The sequence below is a fragment of the Canis lupus genome, chromosome 22 (genome assembly GCF_048164855.1).
Source record: "Canis lupus baileyi chromosome 22, mCanLup2.hap1, whole genome shotgun sequence".
NCBI lineage: Eukaryota > Metazoa > Chordata > Mammalia > Carnivora > Canidae > Canis > Canis lupus.
The window spans coordinates 48,898,732-48,922,490 of NC_132859.1; the positions used below are offsets into that span (position 1 = coordinate 48,898,732).

Sequence of the window (23,759 nt, forward strand, 5' to 3'; positions counted from 1 at the left end):
CCCTTCCTCTCGGCCGCGGGGCGCGATGGAGAGGGCGCGCGGGGCGGCGGGCGCGCTGCTGGTGCTGCTGTGCGCGGGCTGTGTGCCGCGCGGCGGGCGCGCCCAGTACGAGCGCTACAGCTTCCGCAGCTTCCCGCGGGACGAGCTGATGCCGCTCGAGTCGGCCTACCGCCACGCGCTGGACCAGTACGGCGGCGAGCGCTGGGCGGAGAGCGTGGGCTACCTGGAGATCAGCCTGCGGCTGCACCGCCTGCTCCGCGACAGCGAGGCCTTCTGCCACCGCAACTGCAGCGCGGTGCCCCCGGCCCCGGCCCCGGCCCCGGCCCCGGCCGAGCCCCAGCCCGAGCCCCAGCCCGAGCCCGAGCCCGCCGGCCTCGCCCGCTACCCCGAGCTGCGCCTCTTCCGGGGCCTGCTGCGCCGCGCGCACTGCCTCAAGCGCTGCAAGCAGGGCCTGCCCGCCTTCCGCCAGTCGCAGCCCAGCCGTGAAGTGCTGGCCGACTTCCAGCGCCGCGAGCCCTACAAGTTCCTGCAGTTCGCCTACTTCAAGGCAAGTCGGCCCGCCCCGCCCCGGCCCCGCCCCGGCCCCGCCCCCGCCCCGCCCCGGACCGGGCCCCGCCCCCAGGACCGGGCCCGCCCTCCGGGCCTGCGCCCCCGCCCCCTCCGTCCGGGGCGGCCTCGCACCGCCAGTCCCCATCCTGCCTGCCCCCAACTAGCCTTGTCAAAGACGCCTCCAAATCCTGTCCCCCCTCCTTCATCTTAAATAGGGATGAAAGTACTTTTATTCTGGGACAGAGAGGACGTTCGCGGAACTCCCAGGCACCCAACAAGGCCTGCTACGTTTTACCTGTTACTTGAAGCCAGACTCCTTAAAACTCCTTTTTCTCAAGGAAGTGGCGACTTTCAGTAGTAAGACGGGAAGAGGACCAGAGTTGCCGGCTAGCTCCGTCTAAGAGAAGGGGCCCGAGGCCGGGCCAGGGCGGGGCTCCTGGGAGCACACCCCCTGCCTGGAAGGGCCGGGCCGGGCACCGGGACTCCTCGGGGTTGGCGCTCTCCGCTCTCTCCTCTAGGATTTGACACGATTGTCTCTCTCCTTCCTTGTGGCTGCTTAAATTCTGTGACTGCTGGCTAAAAATAGCACAAATTGCAGTTCTTCATCCTTGGAGTCCTTTCTCCTGGGACCCGCAAGTTTTAAGAATGGGCTGAATTCCCTGTTAGTGGATGAAGTGACTTTAACTTGGCGGGTCTTCACCACGTCGTGCCAAGAAAGCCCTCTCAAAGTCCATTTTCTGTTTTATAACGATTTAAAAGGAATATACTGCATTTAGTTTAATGACTACAAAAATAGATTCATAAAAAAAAATTCATAGTATATTCCTGACTCTGGAGGTAGAAGTAGTTTTGTTTTTAAGCGTTTCTTTGAGTCTTGGGGCTGCAGGATCTGTGTTTCATATTTCTGAAACAGAGCCACCTCATGTTGCATTCATAAGAGCAATAAAATAGCACAAACCTCTAAGTAGGTGAAAAGCTGAGTTATTCCTGTGCTTACATTTTTATATAAAGTGTTGGCTTTGTGAATGTTTGTCCTGGCAATAAAAAAAAAATCTTAAAATAGAACCAGGGGATAAAATTAATAAGCTTTAGGACATTGAAAAAATGATGGCTGGCTCATAAAAGCACTATATTTTAGGCAAAAGAATGACTCATTTAATTTGTTGTGTAGCTTTTTGAGTCATATAATTAAGGGGGAAATGTTTTATTTTTAAAACTGGAGAATAGTAGAAGCTGATTTCTTTTATCTACAGATGAATTTGAAACAAGTGATATGGGGGGAGGGCAAGAGTATTTTCCTTTAATGCGACTAGAAGGTGAAGGTTTTCTCCTTCATTATGGTGTCTTCAAAGTTTAGGATGGTCACAGCTATTCTTCAAAACCTTTTATAGGTCTCATAACAATCACTTAAGTCAGTAAAACACCGTCTGTCTTGGTATTTTGAGATCTCTTAAAGGACAGGAAAGGTTAAGGATTTTTATTAGCAAGCCAGAATCTTCTCTTAGTTAGTCCAACTGAAAGTCACTGAAGAAGTGATCTTAGGTGATCTTAGGTGGTGTTACTGTATGTTTTTTTTTTTTTTTCCGATATTTCGATGTTTACATTTTCTCTTCCGATATTTCGATGTTTACATTTTCTTTTCTTTTTTAAAAAACACTTTATTTATTTATTCACAATAGCCACACAGAGAGAGGCAGAGACCTAGGCAGAGGGAGAAGCAGAGTCCTTGTGAGGAGCCAGATGCGGAACTTGATCCCTGGACCTGGGATCACACCCTGAGCCGAGCTCAGATGCTCAACCACTGAGCCACTCAGGCATCTGAAAGGTGGTTATTTACAAAGACTAGTTATGGTGGGTGTGACTCCCTACCCCTGGGCCAGAAAGAGCATGGAAGAGGACAGTTCCAGGAAACAGGAAGGAGGGAGACCTCACGAGGAGCTGTGACCGTTAGTCAAGGGGGCACTAGCAGCCCAAGGTGGCTGAAGGAAGGGAGGCAGAAGACTATGTAACCCAACTTTACCCCCTTGCTTCCCTTCAGGCTCCCACTGGGGCTTCTTACTTGTGAACCCCATCGGAAGCTGGAGAGCAACAGAGTGCAAGTCTTGATGGGCCATGGAAGTCACTGAGCCCTCAGCTGGAAGCACTGTGTTGAAATACAGGTTTATTTGAAGGACTGAGCATTCTTGTTTAGCAAAAATCGCAGCTCATCCTCCATTGAGTAGATCTCTTTCTTTGTTGTACTCAGACGAATAATCTTCCTAAAGCCATTGCTGCCGCTCATACCTTTCTACTGAAGCATCCTGATGACGAAATGATGAAGAGAAATATGGCGTATTACAAGAGCTTGCCTGATGCTGAGGACTACATTAAGGACCTGGAAACCAAGTCATACGAGGTACATCTGGGTTTTTACATAGCAGGTATTTGCAGTGTGAGTGGCTGAGAAAGCGGGTCTTGATGAACAGCTCTTGTCATCTTAGGCCAGTCTGGGAAGAGGTGAGGGGGCCTCACAGCTGAGCCAGAGACTTCACCTGCTTTTTGGTTCTTGGCCCTGTGCCTCAGCACCCACTCTGCTGTGTCTGATCCCTGATCCTCCAGCCCTCCATAGATAGAGGCTCTGGAATCAATCACCAGTTTCTGGTGAGGAGCAGTTTTGGGAGGTGGGATCCCTTGGGTGGACAGGTGGGTGTGCGAGGAAACACGGTGCTCCAACAGCCCTGTTCAGATTTTCAGCCCTGTTCTCTATTTCACGCCTAGCACCAGTCTCTGTGGTCACTAGTGCCTACAAAAGCTAACAGGTGTGTAGTGTGCGTGAGGGGTGTGTCACTTCCCCGCCAGACCCTCTTCTGTGATAATTTGGCTTTCTGTCCTTCCAAAAGTTGTTGCAATGTCTTGTCTGTTGCTTGTTCCTTTTCTGTTCTCCTGTGAAAAGGATTTCTGCCTTTTTACCTTTTTCACTGAGGTTTTCACTGGCTTGGGAAGCGGAGCTGAGAGCCCAAGGTCAGTGTGCTGTGCCTAACTGCATGTGGCTAGCCCATTCTCTCCCTCCTTGGAGTCCTGCTGGCTGTGGTGGGGCTGCCCTTCCACGTGCCCACGGGTTCCTTCTCCATGTGTGGTTTTCTTCCAGCTGCCTGCAGTGGCTGCTCGTTTACCCAGCCTCTAGGCCAGTAGTTCAGTTAGCTGCTTTCCTTATTTCCAGGGGCTGCCACCTGCTCAGGAATTTTAGGGAGATCACCCTCTTTACCTGACCCCTGAAGCCTGGTGAAAAGTTCAGGTCTGAGGGGTGGTCCTTAGACACCCTCATTTTGGAGCAACTGAAAAAACAACTCCAAATGGAATGTGCCATATTATGTGCCATATTTCCAGTCCTGCCCTGGACCTTCCATGTTTTCAGGGTCGCGCGTGTACCCAAGATCTCTGCTTATTTCTTGTGACACCAAGCAGCTTCCTCAGCCTTAGTTATTTCTCTCTCTGATCCTGTCAACAATTAGCAGAAATTCTCTGAAGTTTCTACCACCTGGCACATGGCCACCCTCCCCAGGTAACTAGTACTGATGCACAGCATGCCTATTTTATACTTAACCGTTGGGGAAAGAGTATCTGCCACCTGCTCTCAAGCGTCTATCTTTTCTCTGCTTCAATTTTAAAAATCAGCTTTATTGAGGTGTAACTTATTTAAAATTTATCTACCAATTTTAAGTGTATAATTTAATGAGTTTGGTCAAGGCATGCAATTGTGTAACTTCCACCATAATAACAATATAGAATATTTATATCTCACCTAAAATGTTCCCTTAGGCCCCTTTCCAGTCAAGCCTGTGTCCCAAGCACTGACCTCTGGCAGCTACTTCCCTGGTTTCTGGCACTATGGTTTTTGTTTTTTCTTGATTTGAGTTTAATTTTATTATCAAGCATCTCCTACTTTTTGAATTAAATAAGAAGCGTACCATTGTACATAGGATAGAAAAAGCTAGATGTGTCAGTTTCCCGCTTGGTTTCATATTTAATGAAGTGTCAGTATGGTTTTCTTGGAACTAATGAGAGTGGAACTGCATGATGGTCTGGCTCTTTTTGGTTGGACGGCCTGCCTGCTCATGTGTGAGCTTCACCCGCTTCTCCGTGCTTTCCAGAGCCTGTTCATCCGAGCAGTGCGAGCCTACAATGGTGAGAACTGGAGGACGTCTGTCACTGACATGGAGCTGGCCCTTCCCGATTTCTTCAAAGCCTTTTACGAGTGTCTCGCAGCCTGCGAGGGCTCCAGGGAGATCAAGGACTTCAAGGACTTCTACCTTTCCATCGCAGGTTGGTGGCATGTTGTGTTCTACGCATACATGGGACAGCTGCCCTGGGGCACCTGCATGCCTTCCCAGTGGCTTGGGTGACCTCCCAGGAACTTTTGAGCTTCAGTGTGAGTGGCTGGCTGGGTAGGTAATACGTACCCTTGACTCAGTAGGGCCTTCTGGCAAAATACCTGAGTACCATGTTCAAGCACAGGCCTGGAAGGGGGATCTACCAGATCAGCCCTGCTCGGTTATAGGCTTTTGGAAAAATAAAAATGGGTTGAAGAGCAACCCATGTTCAAGAGAACATGACTCATGTTCTATAAATCGTTACTGGTTTCGCCACCCTGAAGGGTGCAGTCCAGTGGTGTGTAGTACTTGTACATTGGTGTACAGCCATCACCACCATTCATCTCCACCACTCATCACTGCATCTTCCCCAACAGACATTCTGTACCCACTGAACACCAGCTCCCCATTCTTCCCGCAGCCCCTGACAACCACCACTCAACTTTCCATCTCTGTGAATTGGATTATTCCAGGTACCTTGGATAAGTAGAATCCTATAGTATTTGTCCTCTTGTGACTGACTTTTTCACTTAGCATGACGTCCTCAAGCCTCACAAATGTTGTAGCAAATTGATTGTCCCTTAAATCTCTTTTCATCCATAGAATTAGATCTGTTTTTTCCCCTGGCTATTGAAAAAATTGGATCATTTGCACTGTAGAGATTCCTATAGTCTGGATTTTGCTGATTGTATCCCTTCGTCCTCTGTTCTCTGTGTTTCTTATAACTTGGTAGCTGAATGTAGAGGCTTGATCAAGCTCAGGTTTGATTTTCTTTCTTTGTGGAGGTTGGGGCACAGGACTACTTCCTAGTTGGTGCTCAGTTCTGGTGTCAAGAGGCACAGGATGTCTGGTCATCTCTTTCTCTGTAATGTCGGCAGCTGCTGGTGCTAATGCTGGACCTCACATGGCCCCTGTTAGCCAGTGTTCTGCTGCTGAGAGGTCCTTCCTTCTAGCATCCCTTCTTGCCTATGTCAGGAAGTACTCCTTACACTCAGACTAAAGGAGGGGTACATAAAGGGTGCTTAGCTGGAGCTGAAGTGTTTTGACTATAGATAAAAGGCAGTTATTAGAAAAGGTAACATTTATTATGCTCTAACTAGATGCCAGGCCCTGTCCTATGCTTTTTATGGGTATTATCTCAATTTTACCATCCTGTGAGAAAGGTACTAGCTTTCTCCCCATTTTACAGCTTGGAAAGTTGAAGCTTAGAGAGCTTAAGTACTATGCTGATAGTCCTCAGGGGGAAGGGCCGGGATTTGAAACCGGGCAGTCTTGACCGTAGGCTCTTCCCTCTCACCTCCAGTGAAATAGTCTCTCCTCATGGATTACATTGGACTTAATCTCATCTTTTCTTTTCTTTTCTTTTCTTTTCTTTTCTTTTCTTTTCTTTTCTTTTCTTTTCTTTTCTTTTCAAATAGGTAACATATATGCACATAGTGAAAGACACAAAAGGATATTCTGTAAAAAATAAGTCAAGGTCCTGACTTGAAGATAGATGGTACACATACATGAAGATACCTCAAGATGGATTCATTTATAGAAATGTGGGTGAAGTTGAACCCCCAGGGGGCAAAATGGTACCCTGGGGCTACTAGTAGCTGAATTATTATCTTTTCTAGGCTGAAGGGGAGGAAGGAGTTGCAGGCAGTTAGAAGGAAGTCTTACTTCTATCCACATCTCTTTTACCCATTCCACTCACCCCAAAGATAACCATTTTTATTAGCTTCTGGCTTATATACCTCTAAAAGTTTTTTTTTTTGACATAAAATAAGCAAAGATCACTTTATCTTTGATATGCTTAAGATATGTATCTATAGCTGTATTTTTATATGTAGATAGATAATTTAGGAATCTATTTAATTTAAAATTTTTATTTTAAAATAATTTTTTATTTTAATTTTTTAAAAAAGATTTTATTTATTTATTCATGAAAGACACACAGAGAGAGGCAGAGACACAGGCAGAGGAAGAAGCAGGCTCCATGCAGGGATTCAATCCCAGGACCCTGGGATCATGACCTGAGCCAAAGATGATGCTCAACCACTGAGTCACCCAAGTGCCCCTTAATTTTTAATTTTTAAATAATTCCAAATGTATAGAGAGGCAGCAAGAGTAGTATAAAACTCTTATAAACTCATTACCCAGATTCACCAATTTTTCACACTGATTGTGCCACATTTACATTATCATTCTCTCTGTAACTGTGTGTATGATTATTATTTTTATTTCAAAACCACTTGAGAGTATGTTGCATACATCATGACCCTTTACCCCATAATAGTTCAGTATATTTCCTAAGAATAATAATATTTTGTATAATAACTGTAACTATAATAGTTATTAAATTAAGCAACTTAATATTGATGTAATACTTTTATCCAGTCTATAGTTTATATTCTAGTTTTGCCAATTATTCCAATAATGTCCTCTAGCAACTTTTTCTTTCTTAGTACAGTCCAGTCCAATACCACGTTTCCTATTTATTTGTCATTTTTCTTTAGTGTTCTTTAATCTCGAACAGTTCCTTGGCCTTTGTTTTTATGCCATTGATTTTTTTTTATGCCATTGATATTTTTTTAGAATATAGGCCTGTCACTTTCTAGAATATTCCTCAATTTGGGTTTTTATTACATTCAGGTTGTGCATCTTTGGCTGGAACACTACAGAAGTATGCTTCTCAGGGTATCCAGATGTGCATGGTGTCTGTTTGCCCCTTACCAGTGATGTTAATTTTTAGGCATTTGGTTAAGGTAATTTCCAGTTTCTAGCTTCTCTGCAATACTGTTTTTCCTTTTGATATTAATAAATAATTTGTGAAGAGATACTTGAAGACTAGGACAATTTGCTGTTCATCAAACTCTATCTCCACTCCTTCCCATACTACCACACACATATTGATTTAGCATATATTGAAGATTCTTGCCTGATTTTTTTTCCCTATAAAGGTGTGTGTGTGTGTGTATATATATATATATATATATATATATATATATATATAAAATATGTATTTATATAGTAAGACATAATATATGTCTATTTTTTCTGTATTTTTATGTTTGTTTCTTTCCTAGTAAATAGGTACCATACTTTATACACTGTTCTGTCTCTTGCTTTTTCCACTTAGCCATATATCCTAACTAGCACATAGAGATAGTCATTCTTTTTTATTGCTACTGAGTATTCCACTGAGGGGTGGGGAAAATGATGCAGCGCAGTTTATTCAACTCTTGGACATTTGGTTGGTGCCAGTCTTTTGCTATTACATGTAATACTGCAATCAGAAACTTTAGGCTTTTTTTTTTTTTTTTTAACTCAGTGGGGAGGTATGTTTTCAAAGTGGGATTGATATATAACATAAGTGGGATTGATTGTTCAAAGAGTAAATGTCTCTGTAAATTATTTAGTATTTTATTTTATTTAAGATTTTATTTATTTATTCTTGAGAGACAGAGAGAGAGGCAGAGACACAAGCAGAGGGAGAAGCAGGCTCCATGCTGGGAGCCTGACATGGACTCGATCCTGGGTCCCCAGGATCACACCCTGGGCCAAAGGTGGCACTAAACCGCTGAGCCACCTGGACTGCCCTATTTAGTATTTTAAATTACCATTTTGTATTCCTAGCAAAAATGTGTGAGAGTGCCTGTCCTCTACAGTTTTGCTGACAAAATGTATACCATCGTCTTGGAGCCTTTTGCTGTGAGCTGCATGAAGGGAGAAAAGGCAGGGGGCCAAGGATCATATGGGAGGATTTTAGGGACCAATCCCCAAAGTGGTAGAAGTAGCATTCATCTGTTGTTGCAGTCCACGTTTCATTGGCACAAATAGTTATATGGCGTCAGCCCCACTGCAAGGGAGGCTGGGAACTGAATGAAGCCTTTGACATCTTTCTCTATTTTGATATTTAGGCCTACCTATTCTCTTTTCAAGGTTGTACAGATTCTATTGTTTGTATGTACCATAATTGATTAATCAATATCCTGTTGATGGGCATTTAGGCTATTTCCAACTCTGTTTGGTGTTGCAAACAGTGCTCATGTGTGCCTGTGTCTAGAGAAAATTTCCTAGAAGTGCCAGAGGATATGTGCATTTTAACGTTTGATGCATTTTGCCAAATTGCTATCTAAAAAAAGTGTTCCTGTTTTGCTTCTTCCAACAGAATATGAGAGTATAAGTTTCACCATTTTCTTCTTAACACTGACTGTTATCAAATTTTAAAAATTTTGCTGATTTAAGTGGCAGGTGGTAGCTACACTTGTGGTGAGCATGGCATAACATATATACTCATGGAATCACTATGTTTTACACCTGAAACTAATGCAACGTGTGTGTCAAGCTACTTCAACAAAACAGGTTTTTTTTGTCTTTTTTTTTTTTTTTTTTTGCCAACTTAGCAGTTTAACATATTTTAAGTGGGATTGTGTTTCTTAATCACAAATGAGGTTTAACATCTTTTCACAATGTTTATTAGCCATTTTTACTGTTTCTTTTCTTTGTCCATCTTTATAATGGGTGTCTGTCTTTTTCTTACTGAATTTCAGTAACTTTGTATATTAAGGATTTTAGTCCTTTTATCATAAGAGTTGCAATATTTTACCTTTATCATCTTTGCCTTTTACCTGGATCATTGAGGGGGGCAGTAGTAGTATAAGAAACTAATCAATGCACTGCTCTGAAAATTTGTGTGTATTGTTTCAGATCATTATGTAGAAGTCCTGGAATGCAAAATACAGTGTGAAAAGAACCTCACCCCAGTTATAGGAGGCTATCCAGTGGAGAAATTCGTGGCTACCATGTATCATTATTTGCAGTTTGCTTATTATAAATGTAAGTAATTATCTTCTACAACATCTTGGGCAAGATCCTTAATCCTCGTAAGGCTCAGCTTCCCATCTGTAAAAAATAGGGATAATAACTCTTACCTCTGGTTGTTGAGAGAATCTGTCAAGGTTGTTTTGATAGCCCTCGTGCTGTGCTTTGCACAAAAAGGCAGCAAGGCCTGGTGATTCAGGGCACGAACCCTGGAGCCGGACTGCCTGGGTTTAAATTTCATCTTCATCACTTACTAACTGCTCCGTGCCTCAGTTTCCTCATCTGTAAATTAGACATAATTGTACTAACCTCATGAAATTGTCATGAGGATGAAGTGAGTTGATATGTGGGGAATGCTTAGGGTATTCATACCCCAGTACATGGCATTATCTCCTCCCTATCATTAGCCTTACCATCCAGACTGAGTTTTATTCCATTTGGTCCTCCTTGGACCTGAAATTCGAGTTAATGGATCAGAACATTCCAAGGAGTCAAAGGGAAACAAATGTTAAGAGAGAAAGTCATTCAGAGTTCAGACTTCAGAGTATATCTCTTTGCCTTTTCCTTCTCTTCCTATAAGTGACATTGCCAAGTGCCACTCGTCTGAGTGGCAGGTGCCTCAGTGCAGTGGTGAGTGCAGGAGGATCCTTCCCACTCAGGAGTGGGTGGTCCTGGGGATTCAGGGATGTGTAGTTGGGAGTGACTGGTTGACCTTGGCACCCACAGCCCTCCTTCCCCACTGTGGCTGTTTTGTTATGTGTTGAGTCCAACCTCTTACAATAGCCACCTGCCTTTTCCTCTCACCTCCCCTCTTCAGGATACACTGAAAGATTTGCCTGCTGAAGGTTAAAGAAGGGACAAAAAAGAAAAAATATTTTTTCTTCTCTATGTATATATTTTTATTTATTTAAAAAATTTTATTTATTTATTCAGTCATGAGAGACTGAGAGAGGCAGAGACATAGGCAGAGGGAGAAGCAGGCTCACCATGGGGAGTCTGATGTGGGACTTGATCCAAGGACCCTGAGATCTTGACCTGAGCCAAAGGCAGACACTCAACCACTGAGCCCCCCAGGGGCCCCTATATATATAATTTTAAATTTTGCTAATCAGGATTGTTTCTGAGAAGGCTCTGTAGCAGTCACTTACACCAGAGCTTAATGAGTGAAGGAACTTGCCTCTTTCAGCAGTGAATCTGTTATTGCAACAGTCTGAACCTCACCTAAGGATGCAATGAGATATCCTGCAATGAGATCAACAGGAGGGAGAGGTGTGTCTTCAACAGATGTCCTTCCTCTTGCACAGAGGGCAGGGGTGAATTTTTGTTTGCCACTGTAATCCTGGCACCAACTCTTAGGTAAAAGATTATTGAGCATAGAAGACAAGAAGCCTTCTCCTCCTCCAACTCCTCCTCCTCCTACTTCTTCTTTTTTTTTTTTTTGAGACAGAGAGGGAGTGAGCTGGGAGCTGGGTAGAGGGGCAGAGGAAGAGAGATACTCCCAAGCAGGCTCCATGCTGAGGCTCCTCTTCCTGTAAGTGACATTGCCAAGTGCCACTTGTTAATAAGCATGGAGCCTGACAGGGGGCTCAATCCTATCACCCCAAGATCATAACCTGAGCTAAAATCAAGAGTCAGATCCCCAGCGACTGAGCCACCTAGGTGCCCCAAGTCTTATTCTATACAATCTAGGAACACCCTTTCACATGAGACACACTAAGCTCATAGAGGGTCCCCAGCAAGTATTGATTTGGCTGCATTCTAGTGTCAAGGGGACAGGTCTCACTAGCAGTGTTTTTGCTTTTGAAGAGCCCTCCTTTTTATTTTTTACGTATGTATGTATGTATGTATTTTTATTGGAGTTCAATTTGCAAACATATACCATAACACCCAGTGCTCATCCCATCAAGTGCCCCCCTCAGTGCCCATCACCCAGTCACCCCCACCCCCCCGCCCACCTCCCTTTCTACCACCCCTTGTTTGTTTCCCAGAGTTAGGAGTCTCTCATGTTCTGTCTCCCTCTCTGATATTTCCCACTCATTTTCTCTCCTTTCCCCTTTATTCCCTTTCACTATTTTTTATATTCCTCAAATGAATGAGAACATATAATGTTTGTCCTTCTCCGACTGACTTATTTCACTCAGCATAATACCCTCCAGTTCCATCCCTGTCGAAGCAAATGATGGGTATTTGTCCTTTCTAATGGCTGAGGAATATTCCATTGTATACACAGACCACATCTTCTTTATCCATTCATCTTTCGATGGACACCAAGGCTCCTTCCACGGTTTGGCTGTTGTGGACATTGCTGCTAGAAACATCGGGGTGCAGGTGTCCCGGCGTTTCACTGCATCTGTATCTTTGGGGTAAATCCCCAGCAGTGCAATTGCTGGGTCGTAGAGCCCTCTTTTTTAGTATTAGTGATTGATTAGTGCTTTCTTTCAAAAAGACTTGTAGTACAAGCTTGTTACAGCAAACATTTCAGAGATATACAGAGAAACATCCAAAGCAAACCACCCATTTGCATCCCTCCCTTCCCCCAAATCCCAGTATTAACTATTTGCTTACATTCAGCCACACTTGGAAGAACCCTGTTTTAATGAGAATTACGGAAATTATGTACATTTAACAAACTTAATTCTGGAAATTCAAAAGTATACATTAGAGAGATGGTATAATAAATTGTAGTATGCCCAAACCGAACTTCAACTTTTATCAACACTTTGCCAATCTTGGATTCACATTTTAGAAGTTTTCTGTTGGGGCACCTGGGTGACTTAGTTGGTTAAGCATCTGCTTTTGGCTCAGGTCATGATCCCAGGGTCTTGGGATTGGGCTCCCTTCGGGGCTCCCTACTCGGTGAGGAGCCGGCTTCTCCCTTTTCCTCTGCCTTTCCACACCTCTCGCTTGTGCTCTGTTTCCTGCTCTCTCCACCTCCCTCTTTCAAATAAATAAAATCTCTAAGAAAAATTAAGTTTTCTGTGGATGAAAACATAAGCTAGTGTTGTTGTTGTTTTGAGTAAGCGGGTGTTTTTATCTCATTTTCACGAAAACCTGTGTTGGCACCTTCCTGAGCTAGGCCCCGTGTTGGACTCTGAAACTTGGGGAAGAATCCGTCAGGTGTTCTAGCCTTCTGAACTGCTTCTGTGTGCTCAAAGCCAGAACACTGGGAGTTTAGAGGTGTTTCAGATACTTCCAGGCTCTGGCAGCTTACTGGTCCTTGGAATCCTCACATACTCTGAAAATCGCCCTGCATATGGAGACTGTGGCAATGACTTAACACCAGTAGACCAAAACCTCTAGCTCTGCTGCCTGCTTCGCAGAAAATCTTTGCTTTCTGGGTTTTTAGGTAAACAGTATGAGTAATATTTACTTCTTGAAATTAGCTTCCTGCAAGTTGGGCCTGTTGTGAACTCTGTCTAGATTATCTACCACACTGAATTTTTTGAGGGCGAGGGCAGATGTTATTTATACTTGAACCCCAGCCTCATTGGCCTTGAAATAAGTACTTCCCCCTGCCTTGTAGACCTTGTGAATAACATGTGTCCTTAAGTGCTCGTTTTAAGATTGTGGTTACAGCAGACACCCACTGGGTGGCACAATGTATTCATGCCCACATTTTGGTCACCCTGGCCAACCAGACCTTTAGCAAAGGTAGTGGTTTGTAAATTGGAGTGTCCTATGCCAGCATATATACAGGGGCTTGTGGTTTATCACCTCTTTCCCCTTGCCCACTCCACCCCCAAAACAAATCCCAACCCCTGCAGATCCCCTATGCTGGAAGTGCCGCCATAGATGGGGCAACTCTAAGGAAGGATGCTACAAGTGGGAACCCCAGTTTCCAGGAGATGGCAACACCAAGTGACTTCAGATTTCTTCCAGCCCAGAAGGCCCACCATCTTTTAGGTCTTCTAGGTTTAGTTAGCTTTAGGCAGGCTGCCTGGATCTGGGGATTGTGGTGTCATCCAGGGGGGACCCAGGACATCCTCCCTACCTCCTTACCTCCCTACCTCCCTCAGCCCCAGGACAGTCCAGGCCTTGAGACCCAGTCTTCCCAGCTCAGGTCAGCGGAGCCTCAAGTAGAATATAGCAGACAATTCTGCAAAGGCATCTGCCCAATGAGGAACTTCTATGTTTCAAAACTGCTCCCGGGCTGCCGTGGAGACCCAGCCTGTGACCGGCTCACCCAGGCAGGCTTCTGGTGCATCACAGGCTTTCCCAACCAGGGGTGTGGAGAAGAGGCTTGCCCATGGATATTTCCTTTAGGAAGCTGTGTTGGCGATGGGAATTTCAGGGCACGGTTTGCTGATTCCTGTTCTCTTTTCTCCCCGGCCTCAGTGAACGACCTGAAGAACGCAGCCCCCTGTGCGGTCAGCTACCTGCTCTTTGACCACAATGACAAGGTCATGCAGCAGAACCTGGTGTATTACCAGTACCACAGGGACAAGTGGAGCCTCTCGGACGAGCATTTCCAGCCCAGACCAGTAGGTGCCTGGGCGCTGGGCATCATGTTTGTGGGCCTCCTCTTCATTCTCACTTTCAGGGGACTGTTTGGAATGCATGAAAGGAAATCCTTTTTTCTTTTCTGGGTTTTTGTTGTTTTTTGTTTTGTTTTTGTCTTTTAATATTTTACTGCTCTGTTCTGATTCCCAAATCAGTAAAAACTGCAAATTTCAAACATTACAAAAATGTTTTGCTAACAAAGTGAAATTCCTTCGAAATCCCAAACCTTTTCTTTACCCCTTGCCTTATAGCTATGTATTTGCTCATATATACAGCATGTATTTATTTATCTATATATCAGCATGTACAGAAACAGGGTCATACTTTACCTGCTGTTGTGCACCTTGTCCTCTCAACAATTCATCATGAACGTTTTTCATGTCACACTCATACACCTGCTTGTTTTTTAACACTCCAAGGTAGATTCGTTTATGGATGGGCCATCAGTTAATTCACTTGATGGACAAGCTCAGCTTTTCATGTGTTGTCACAGAATTCAGGGATTATGTATTACTTTTTTTTTTTTTTTTAAGATTTTATTTATCTATTCATGAGAGATACAGAGAGGCAGAGACAAAGGCAGAGGGAGAAGCAGGCTCCACGCAGAGAGCCCAACATGGTACTCGATCCCGGGACTCCAGGATCACGCCCTGGGCCAAAGGCAGGGGCTAAACCGCTGAGCCACCCAGGGATCCCTATGTATTACTTTTAAAAGACCTTTTCTAATTAGTCTTTGCCCTTAACTTGTATTTTCTTTCTATTTTTTTTTTTAAGATTTTATTTATTTATTCATGAGAGATACAGAGAGAGGCAGAGACATAGGCAGAGGGAGAAGCAGTCTCCCTGCAGGGAGCCTGATGCAGGACTCGATCCTAGGACCCTGGGATCATGACCTGAGCCAAAGGCAGATGCTCAGTCACTGAGCCACCCAGGCGTCCCTTAACTTGTATTTTCATTGGGATTTTTTATATGCTGCCCTAGTTTGCCATATATAGGTTTTCCTTCATACCTCATTCCCCTGCCAACACACACACACAATCTCTCTCTCTCTCTCTCTCTCTCTCTCTCCCTCTCTGTCTCTTTGTGTCTCACTCTTTCACTCACTTGGGGCTGGCCACTCTTTTTTAATTGAGATATGATCCACAGAGAGTAAAATTCATGCCTTTAAAATGTACAATTTATTGTTTCCAGTAGATTGACAGAGTTGTACAATCATGACCACCATCCAATTTTAAACATTTGCATCACCCCCTAAAGAAATCCATACCCTGTTTCCCCCTCCTCCCAGTTCTGACATCAAAGGGTTGGTCATAGAAACTGTTCTGTTTTTGTCTGAACAGGAAGCAGTTCAGTTCTTTAACGTGACTACACTCCAGAAAGAGTTGTATGACTTTGCTAAGGAAAATATAATGGATGATGATGAGGTAAGTTTTCATGTTTAGCACACGTCTGGCTAAGAGAAAATATTACTCACATCTTTGCAGAAATCACCTGAAGGCCAAGTCATCCCTGAAACAGAAGGGGACTTTGAGAAATACGGTTTCTGTAGGCATTTTAAGAAAAATCAGAGCACTGGCAGGGGGACACAGCTTTCTTTTTTTTTTTTTAATAATAAATTTATTTTTTATTGGTGTTCAATTTGCCAACATACAGAATAACACCCAGTGCTCATCCTGTCAAGTGCCCCCCCTCAGTGCCCGTCACCCATTCACCCCCACCCCCCGCCCTCCTCCCCTTCCACCACCCCTAGTTCGTTTCCCAGAGTTAGGAGTCTTTATGTTCTGCCTCCCTTTCTGATATTTCCTACCCATTTCTTCTCCCTTCCCTTCTATTCCCTTTCACTATTATTTATATTCCCCAAATGAATGAGACCATATAATGCTTGTCCTTCTCCGATTGACTTATTTCACTCAGCATAATACCCTCCAGTTCCATCCACGTTGAAGCAAATGGTGGGTATTTGTCATTTCTAATGGCTGAGTAATATTCCATTGTATACATAGACCACATCTTCTTTATCCATTCATCTTTCGATGGACACCGAGGCTCCTTCCACAGTTTGGCTATTGTGGCCATTGCTGCTAGAAACATCGGGGTGCAGGTGTCCCGGCGTTTCATTGCATCTGTATCTTTGGGGTAAATCCCCAACAGTGCAATTGCTGGGTCATAGGGCAGGTCTATTTTTAACTCTTTGAGGAACCTCCACACAGTTTTTCCAGAGTGGCTGCACCAGTTCACATTCCCACCAACAGTGTAAGAGGGTTCCCTTTTCTCCGCATCCTCTCCAACATTTGTGGTTTCCTGCTTTGTTAATTTTCCCCATTCTCACTGGTGTGAGGTGGGATCTCATTGTGGTTTGGATTTGTATTTCCCTGATGGCAAGTGATGCAGAGCATTTTCTCATGTGCTTGTGGGCCATGTCTATGTCTTCCTCTGTGAGATTTCTCTTCATGTCTTTTGCCCATTTCATGATTGGATTGTTTGTTTCTTTGGTGTTGAGTTTAATAAGTTCCTTATAGATCTTGGAAACTAGCCCTTTATCTGATACGTCATTTGCAAATATCTTCTCCCATTCTGTAGGTTGTCTTTTCGTTTTGTTGACTGTATCCTTTGCTGTGCAGAAGCTTCTTATCTTGATGAAGTCCCAATAGTTCATTTTTGCTTTTGTTTCTTTTGCCTTCGTGGATGTATCTTGCAAGAAGTTACTGTGGCCGAGTTCAAAAAGGGTGTTGCCTGTGTTCTCCTCTAGGATTTTGATGGAATCTTGTCTCACATTTAGATCTTTCATCCATTTTGAGTTTATCTTTGTGTATGGTGAAAGAGAGTGGTCTAGTTTCATTCTTCTGCACGTGGATGTCCAATTTTCCCAGCACCATCTATTGAAGAGACTGTCTTCCTTCCAGTGGATAGTCTTTCCTCCTTTATCGAATATTAGTTGACCATAAAGTTGAGGGTCCACTTCTGGGTTCTCTATTCTGTTCCATTGATCTATGTGTCTGTTTTTGTGCCAGTTCCACACTGTCTTGATGACCACAGCTTTGTAGTACAGCCTGAAATCTGGCATTGTGATGCCCCCAGATATGGTTTTCTTTTTTAAAATTCCCCTGGCTATTCGGGGTCTTTTCTGATTCCACACAAATCTTAAAATAATTTGTTCTAACTCTCTGAAGAAAGTCCATGGTATTTTGATAGGGATTGCATTAAACGGGGACACAGCTTTCTAGGAAACCCAGGTCATTAGCACCACATTTCCTGACAATATAGAGGAACCCATCATAGAAGTCATCCAGTGATCATTTTTTAACTTTATAAAGTCATAATGGATTTTCAATGACTCAGTGCCCTGAAAACACTTGGAAAGCCTCATTCATCCCAGGTTTTCTGGGATATTATTATCAATCTCTTTTTTTCTTTTTCTTTTTGTAAATTCGGTCCTTGCTCAGTCATTTTATCATTGTTTGAGATTGCTTGAAATTCCTGATTCCTACTCAGCTGTCTCTCTTTTTTTTTTTTTAAGTTTTTATTTAAGTAATCTCTACAGCCAGTGTGGGGCTTGATCTCATGACCCTGAGTCCAGTCACATGCTCCTCTTACTGAGCCAGCCGGGCTCCCCTCAGCTGATTCCTTTTCTGACAAAGACTCCACTGCTGTTGGAGCAGTCATTTTGGGGTGGGGCAGCCTAGTCACAGGATAGTCCTTCTTACGGGTAGTATTTAGAGAGATGTGTTTGAAACAAACCAGAACCTGCTTCCTAAGGCAGCTAGGGACTTGCCAGCTTTTAGAGCTTGTTCTGACCTGACCCCTTACTTCATAGATGAAGGGCCTGGGGGACAGGAAAGTTCTATGAGCTGCTAGACCAGACTTAGAGGCCCTGAGACTCCAGGTTTTCTCTTTCACTGCCCTGCTTTTTGGTGAAGGACTTCTAAATAAGATATTATCTTGGAAAAAAAAAAAGATATTATCTTGGAATTTGTTTTCCATGCTCAAATCTGCATGGGGTGGACTCATCACTAGCATGTGCTAAATTTCCCAGGGCTTTGGTTTTCTGCCTATAAAATGGAACTAATAATGTTGACCTCACTGGGTTGGGGAAATGAAGTACCATGTTGCATGTGGAAGTGCTTTATAGACTAAGAAGGGGTCATTGTGCTCATGAGTCTTAGGTTGTGTTAAGAAGCAGAGCCTGAGATAAAGTCACAAGGATGCTGCAAAGGAAGGAGTGCTGGCTACATACAAGTTTGGCTGCTCTCATTTGGAAAGTAGAGAAAAATGTATTTAAAAAAAGGAAGAGTTGAGTTCCTAATAATCCAGAGCAAGCCACTATTGCTATTTTGGTATACATACTTCCAATGTTTCCTGTACATCTTCCAAAATGTATTCATAATAAACCCATCTGTAATAGATACCATGGCTATTCCACTTAATATGGTAATATGAGAAAGTACCCTTGTTATGTTTTTCTAGAACAGATTTATTGAAATATTATTCACACACCATAAATTCTCCTTTTTAAAGTACACAATATAGTGGATTTTAGTATACTCACAAGTTGTGCATCCATCACTTCTAATTTTAGGGCATTTTTATCACCCCCAAAAGAAATTGCAAACCTGTTAGTAGTCATTCCCCATTCCTTCTTCTCTGCCAACCTCTCCCTCACTTCTGTCCCCACCCCCTGGCAACTACTAATCTACTTTCTGTCTCTGGATTTGTCTGTTCTGGGCATTTCATATAAGTGGAATCTTATGCTAAGTGGTTTTCTATGACTAGCTTCTTTCACTGAGCATAATGTTTCCAGGTTCAACTATGTTGTAATATATGTTATGTTACATGTAAAATTCCCTTTTATTGCTGAATAATATTCCACTGTACATATATATCACATTTTGTTTACCTGCTCCTCTGTTGATGGACATTTGTACTGGGTTATTTCCACTTTTTTGACTACTTTGAATAATGATGCTATATGAACATTTGTGTACATGTTTTTGTTTGGACAGAAGTTTTTAATTCTCTTAAATACCAAGAGAGTATATATGTGGAAATGGTCATACAATAGCTCTGCAGTTAACTTTTTGGGGAATTCCAGACTGTTTTCCAAACTGGCTGCACCATTTTGCATTCCCACAGTGATGTATGAAATTTCCAACTTGCCATATCTTTGTCTGCACTCATTGGTGTTTGTCTTTTTTATTTTAGCCATTCTAGTAGATGTGAAGTAGTATTTCATTGCAGTTTTGATTTTCATTTCCCTAATGACCAATGATGTCGAGTATTTTTTCATATGTTTAATAGCCATTTGTATATCATCTTTGGAGAGATGTCTAGTCTATTCAAATTCTTTATCCAGTTTTTTAAATTGGGTTTCTTGTCTTTATTGTTGAAGTGTAAGAGTTCCTTATGTATTCTGGTTATAAGTCCTCTGGCAGATATATGAATTGCAAATGTTTTCTTGCAATCTGTGGGTTGTCTTTTCATTTTCTTAATGGTGTCTTGAAGCATAGGAGTTTTAAATTTTGATGAGATCCAATGTATCTTTTTTTTTCTTTTTTGTTTGTGTTTTTGGTATCAATATCTAAGAAACTATCACTTACTCCAAGATCATGAAAATTTACTCCTACTTTTTAAGATTTCTATAATTTTAAGACTTTTTTTAAAAAGATTTTTTTTTTTGTTTGAGAGGGAGAGTGCACAAGCAAGGGAAAGGTAGAAGGAGAGAGAAGCAGACTCCCTGCTGAGCAAAGAGCGTGATGTAGGGCTCCATCCCAGGATCCTGGCATCATGACCTGAGCCAAAGGTAGATGCTTAACCAGCTGAGCCACCCAGGTGCCCCAATTTTAAGACTTTAGATCTACAATCTATTTTGACTTAATTTTACATATGATGTGAGGTAGAGGTTCAGTTTCATTCTTTTATATATTGATATCCAATTTCCCAGCACCATTTGTTGAAAAGATTTTCTTTTCCATTGAATTGTCTTGGCACTCTGTAGGAAATCAATTGACCATAAATGCGAGGGTTCATATCTAGACACTGAATTCTAACCCATTGATCCAGATTTCTATCCTGACGCCAGTACCACACTGTCTTGAATACTGTAGCTTTGTACTACATCTTGAAATTGAAAGTGCGAGTCTTCTAACTTCATTCTTCTTCTAGATTATTTTGGCTATTCTGGATCCCTTGCATTTCCATATAAACAATAGGATCAGTTTGCCAATTTCTACAAAAGGCTGCTGGGTTTTTTTATAGGAATTGTGCTAAATCTGAAGATCCTTTAGATAGTATTGACATCTTAACAGTATTAAGTCTTCTGATCCATTAACATGGGATATCTTTCTATTTCTTTAGGTTTTCTGTAATTTCCTTCAATAATGTTTTCTTAAATTTCATTATTCTTGATGCTGTTGCAAATGGAATTTTTTCATTTTTATTATTCAATTGTTCATTGCTAGAATATAGAAATACAATGGATTCTGTATATTGATATTGTAATTCTGCAAATTTGTTGAACTTGTTTATTCTAACAGTTGTTTGGGTATATGTGTATGTGTGTGTGAGTATGTGTGTCTATTGCTTAGGAGTTTCTATATGCAAGATCATGTTATTTATGAATAGAGGTGATTTTACTTCTCTTCCAATCTGGATGACATTTTTTTTTTCTAATTGCCCTGACTAAAACCTCCAGTAAAATGTCAAATAGAAATAGATAGACATTCTTGTTTTGTTCCCAATCTTGTTCAATTTTGTGTTAGCATTAAGAGTGATGCTAGCTGTGGAGTTTTTTTGTAGATGACCTTCGTCAAGTTGAGAAAGTTCCCCTTCTATTCCTAGTTTGTCAAATATTTTTATCATGAAGTGGTGTTGAATTTTGTCATTTGCTTTCTTCTGCATCTATTGAGAAGATTGTGTAGTTTTTGTTAACCTTGTTTGTTAATGTTTATTATAAAAATTATTTTTTAATGATTCCATGGTAGGGATCTTTTAAAGTAAAGTTTTTTGTTTTTATAGGTTTTTAGGTTGTTTCCAATTTTTTGCTTTCACAAATAACATCACTGTGACTAAATTGGTTACCTTTTTTCTGGTCATTTCCTTAGAATAAATTCCCATGGGTGGAATTCCTGGGTCTAAGACTATCAACATTTTTTTAAAAGATTTTATTTATTTATTGATGAGATACAGAGAGAGAGAGAGAGAGAGAGAAAGAGAGAGAGAGAGGCAGAGACGCAGGAGGAGGGAGAAACAGGCTCCATGCAGGGAGCCCGATATGGGACTCAATCCCGGATCTCCAGGATCACTCCCCAGGCCGAAGACGGCACTAAACCGCTGAGGGACCCAGGCTGCCCAAACTATCAACATTTTGAAGGCTTTTGATGTACAAAGACAATATGTTTAGAAAAAATCATAGATATTATTACAAGAGAACTTTTACTTATTTGGTAAGGCTTTGTCATGTCACAGATGAGGAAATAAATTCAGAAAGGTAGAGTGACTTGCTCAAAGTTAGCTAGTTAGTAATTATCCATTGAACACAGGCTTATTCTTGGCTTTTGTATTCTTGGACTTGACACTGTCAAGATAAAAAAAGGAGCCTGTTGGAAGTCGTGGAAGTAGTTAACTTATTAATCAAAGCTCTAAAATTGTGAAAGAATTAATCCATCTCTAAAGAACAAGCTATTTTCTTTCCTATATAATATCAAATTATGGCAAGTAATTATTTGAAACAAAGTATAATCAATATAATAAAGTTCTTAGTTTAATCTTTAAAATTTCCAAAGGACAAAATACTACATTGAAACAAAACAATATGATTTAGCTACTGAAGTTAGGGGCATTCTCCATCATTATCTTTCTGGGGTTGCAATGTGTTCTTAGAGCTCCTGAAAGTTTGCACAGTGATTAAAAATTTTGCAGATGGGATCCCTGGGTGGCGCAGCGGTTTGGCTCCTGCCTTTGGCCCAGGGCGCGATCCTGGAGACCCGGGATCGAATCCCACATCAGGCTCCCAGTGCATGGAGCCTGCTTCTCCCTCTGCCTATGTCTCTGCCTCTCTCTCTCTGTGACTATCATAAATAAATAAAAAATTTAAAAAAAAATAAAATAAAAAATAAGTAAAATGGAAAACCTTTAAAAAAAATTTTGCAGATGCTTATTATGATTTCAGAAACTTATGAAACAGACTGAAATAGATGCTTCAAGTTTTAGGTTCTGATGGTTTTCTTAGGGAAGGTCTGAAAAAATAGATTTAATTTGCAGGATTGATTTATTGAGGGAGTGCTGTCAGGTAGGACAGAAGTGAGGTTCAAGGGAAGGAGCCATGAATATATATGGTCTCAGCTGGAGTCAAGCTTAGCCTGATCCCATGGGACCTCTGGAGCATGAATTGTACCACAGAGCTCTGTGTGCATTTTGTAGGCAGCCTATCATTCTCTCCTTGGTTGTTGGCAGCCTAGAGAAGTTGGTGTGTAAACTTCCTGGTGGGGCTGCTCCTTTTGGTTAAGGTCAATTGTCCACAGAAGGGGCAGCTATCAGCCATCAGCAATTAACACCCCCAGCATCTGGGGGTAGATCTGAGAAGGTAGATCTGAGCTAGGCTGTCAGTGCCTCCACTATAACAGGCCACAGAGGGGATTATGTTTCTTTCCTCTGTATCACCTTGGGTACCTATTAGTGTGCTAAGAGCAAACAATACCATCATCCATGTCACAGCAGCCACATAGTAGGAAACAGTAACTCTGGGAACAGCTGTCATGGCCATACGTATAATCCCTTTACTGTATTTTCCTTTTGGAGTCCCGAAAGCAAGTGAAGAACATTGTTTTTTCAATCAGTAATCTTCCACTTACATAATCTCAGGGATGACATGATAGAATTATTTGATGAAAATAATAAGCCACCCCCTCTTTACATCTCATGTACTTGGGAGATTTCCCAACTATTCTCAGATGCTGAGATTTTATAACAGGAAGCATGTTAAAATATCAAAAAGAGCAAATAGACTCTTGGACTGTGATGGCGACCTCTGTGAAGGAAGCCAAGCTTTAGCAGGGGGCTGATTACTATCAGTGGGGCTGACCCTCATGGGAGTGTGACTTGGCCTCCTTGGTGATTCACTGATTTTTGGCAGTAAAGAGAATGGGTGTCATCAGGTGGGCCCAGCTGTGTTGTGAGAGAAAAGTCAATACAAAGAAGGAAATCAGAAAGTGTGTTGAATTATTTCAGGTTGAGGCTTAAGTCTGATTGCAGAAGGAGGGAGCAGGTGGGCTCCGGGTCCTGACAGTGGGCAAGTGGGTCCCACTCTACCCAAGAAAATGTCTTGTAAAGGGAGTACCTGCTTGAGCCACACTAGCACTATGCACATATACTATCAATCATTCTTCCTTTCACAGATTTCCCACGTTCTGCGTGCTAGGTCCTCAGGAAGAAAAGCAGCTTAGGTCTTGGTCCTTGAAAATCTCATGGTCTACTGATCAAGGCAGAAAGGGAACAGATAGAGTGTTCTTGTGGAATAACTGCTAAGGGGTGGGCGATGCCAGAAAAGGGGGCACTAAA

At 42.3% G+C, this 23,759-nt stretch overlaps 1 protein-coding gene across 1 annotated transcript in view; it reads left to right on the plus strand.

Annotated features, from left to right (window-relative positions):
* The window catches only part of CRTAP (cartilage associated protein), a 24,759-nt gene continuing 1,000 nt past the window's right edge, over window positions 1-23,759 (plus strand). The window contains exons 1-6 of the mRNA XM_072793499.1: window positions 1-547; window positions 2,795-2,944; window positions 4,680-4,851; window positions 9,594-9,722; window positions 14,043-14,188; window positions 15,548-15,631. Coding sequence (XP_072649600.1) covers window positions 26-547; window positions 2,795-2,944; window positions 4,680-4,851; window positions 9,594-9,722; window positions 14,043-14,188; window positions 15,548-15,631 — 1,203 coding nt within the window. The 5' untranslated portion in view covers window positions 1-25. The remainder of the gene's footprint in view (window positions 548-2,794; window positions 2,945-4,679; window positions 4,852-9,593; window positions 9,723-14,042; window positions 14,189-15,547; window positions 15,632-23,759) is intronic.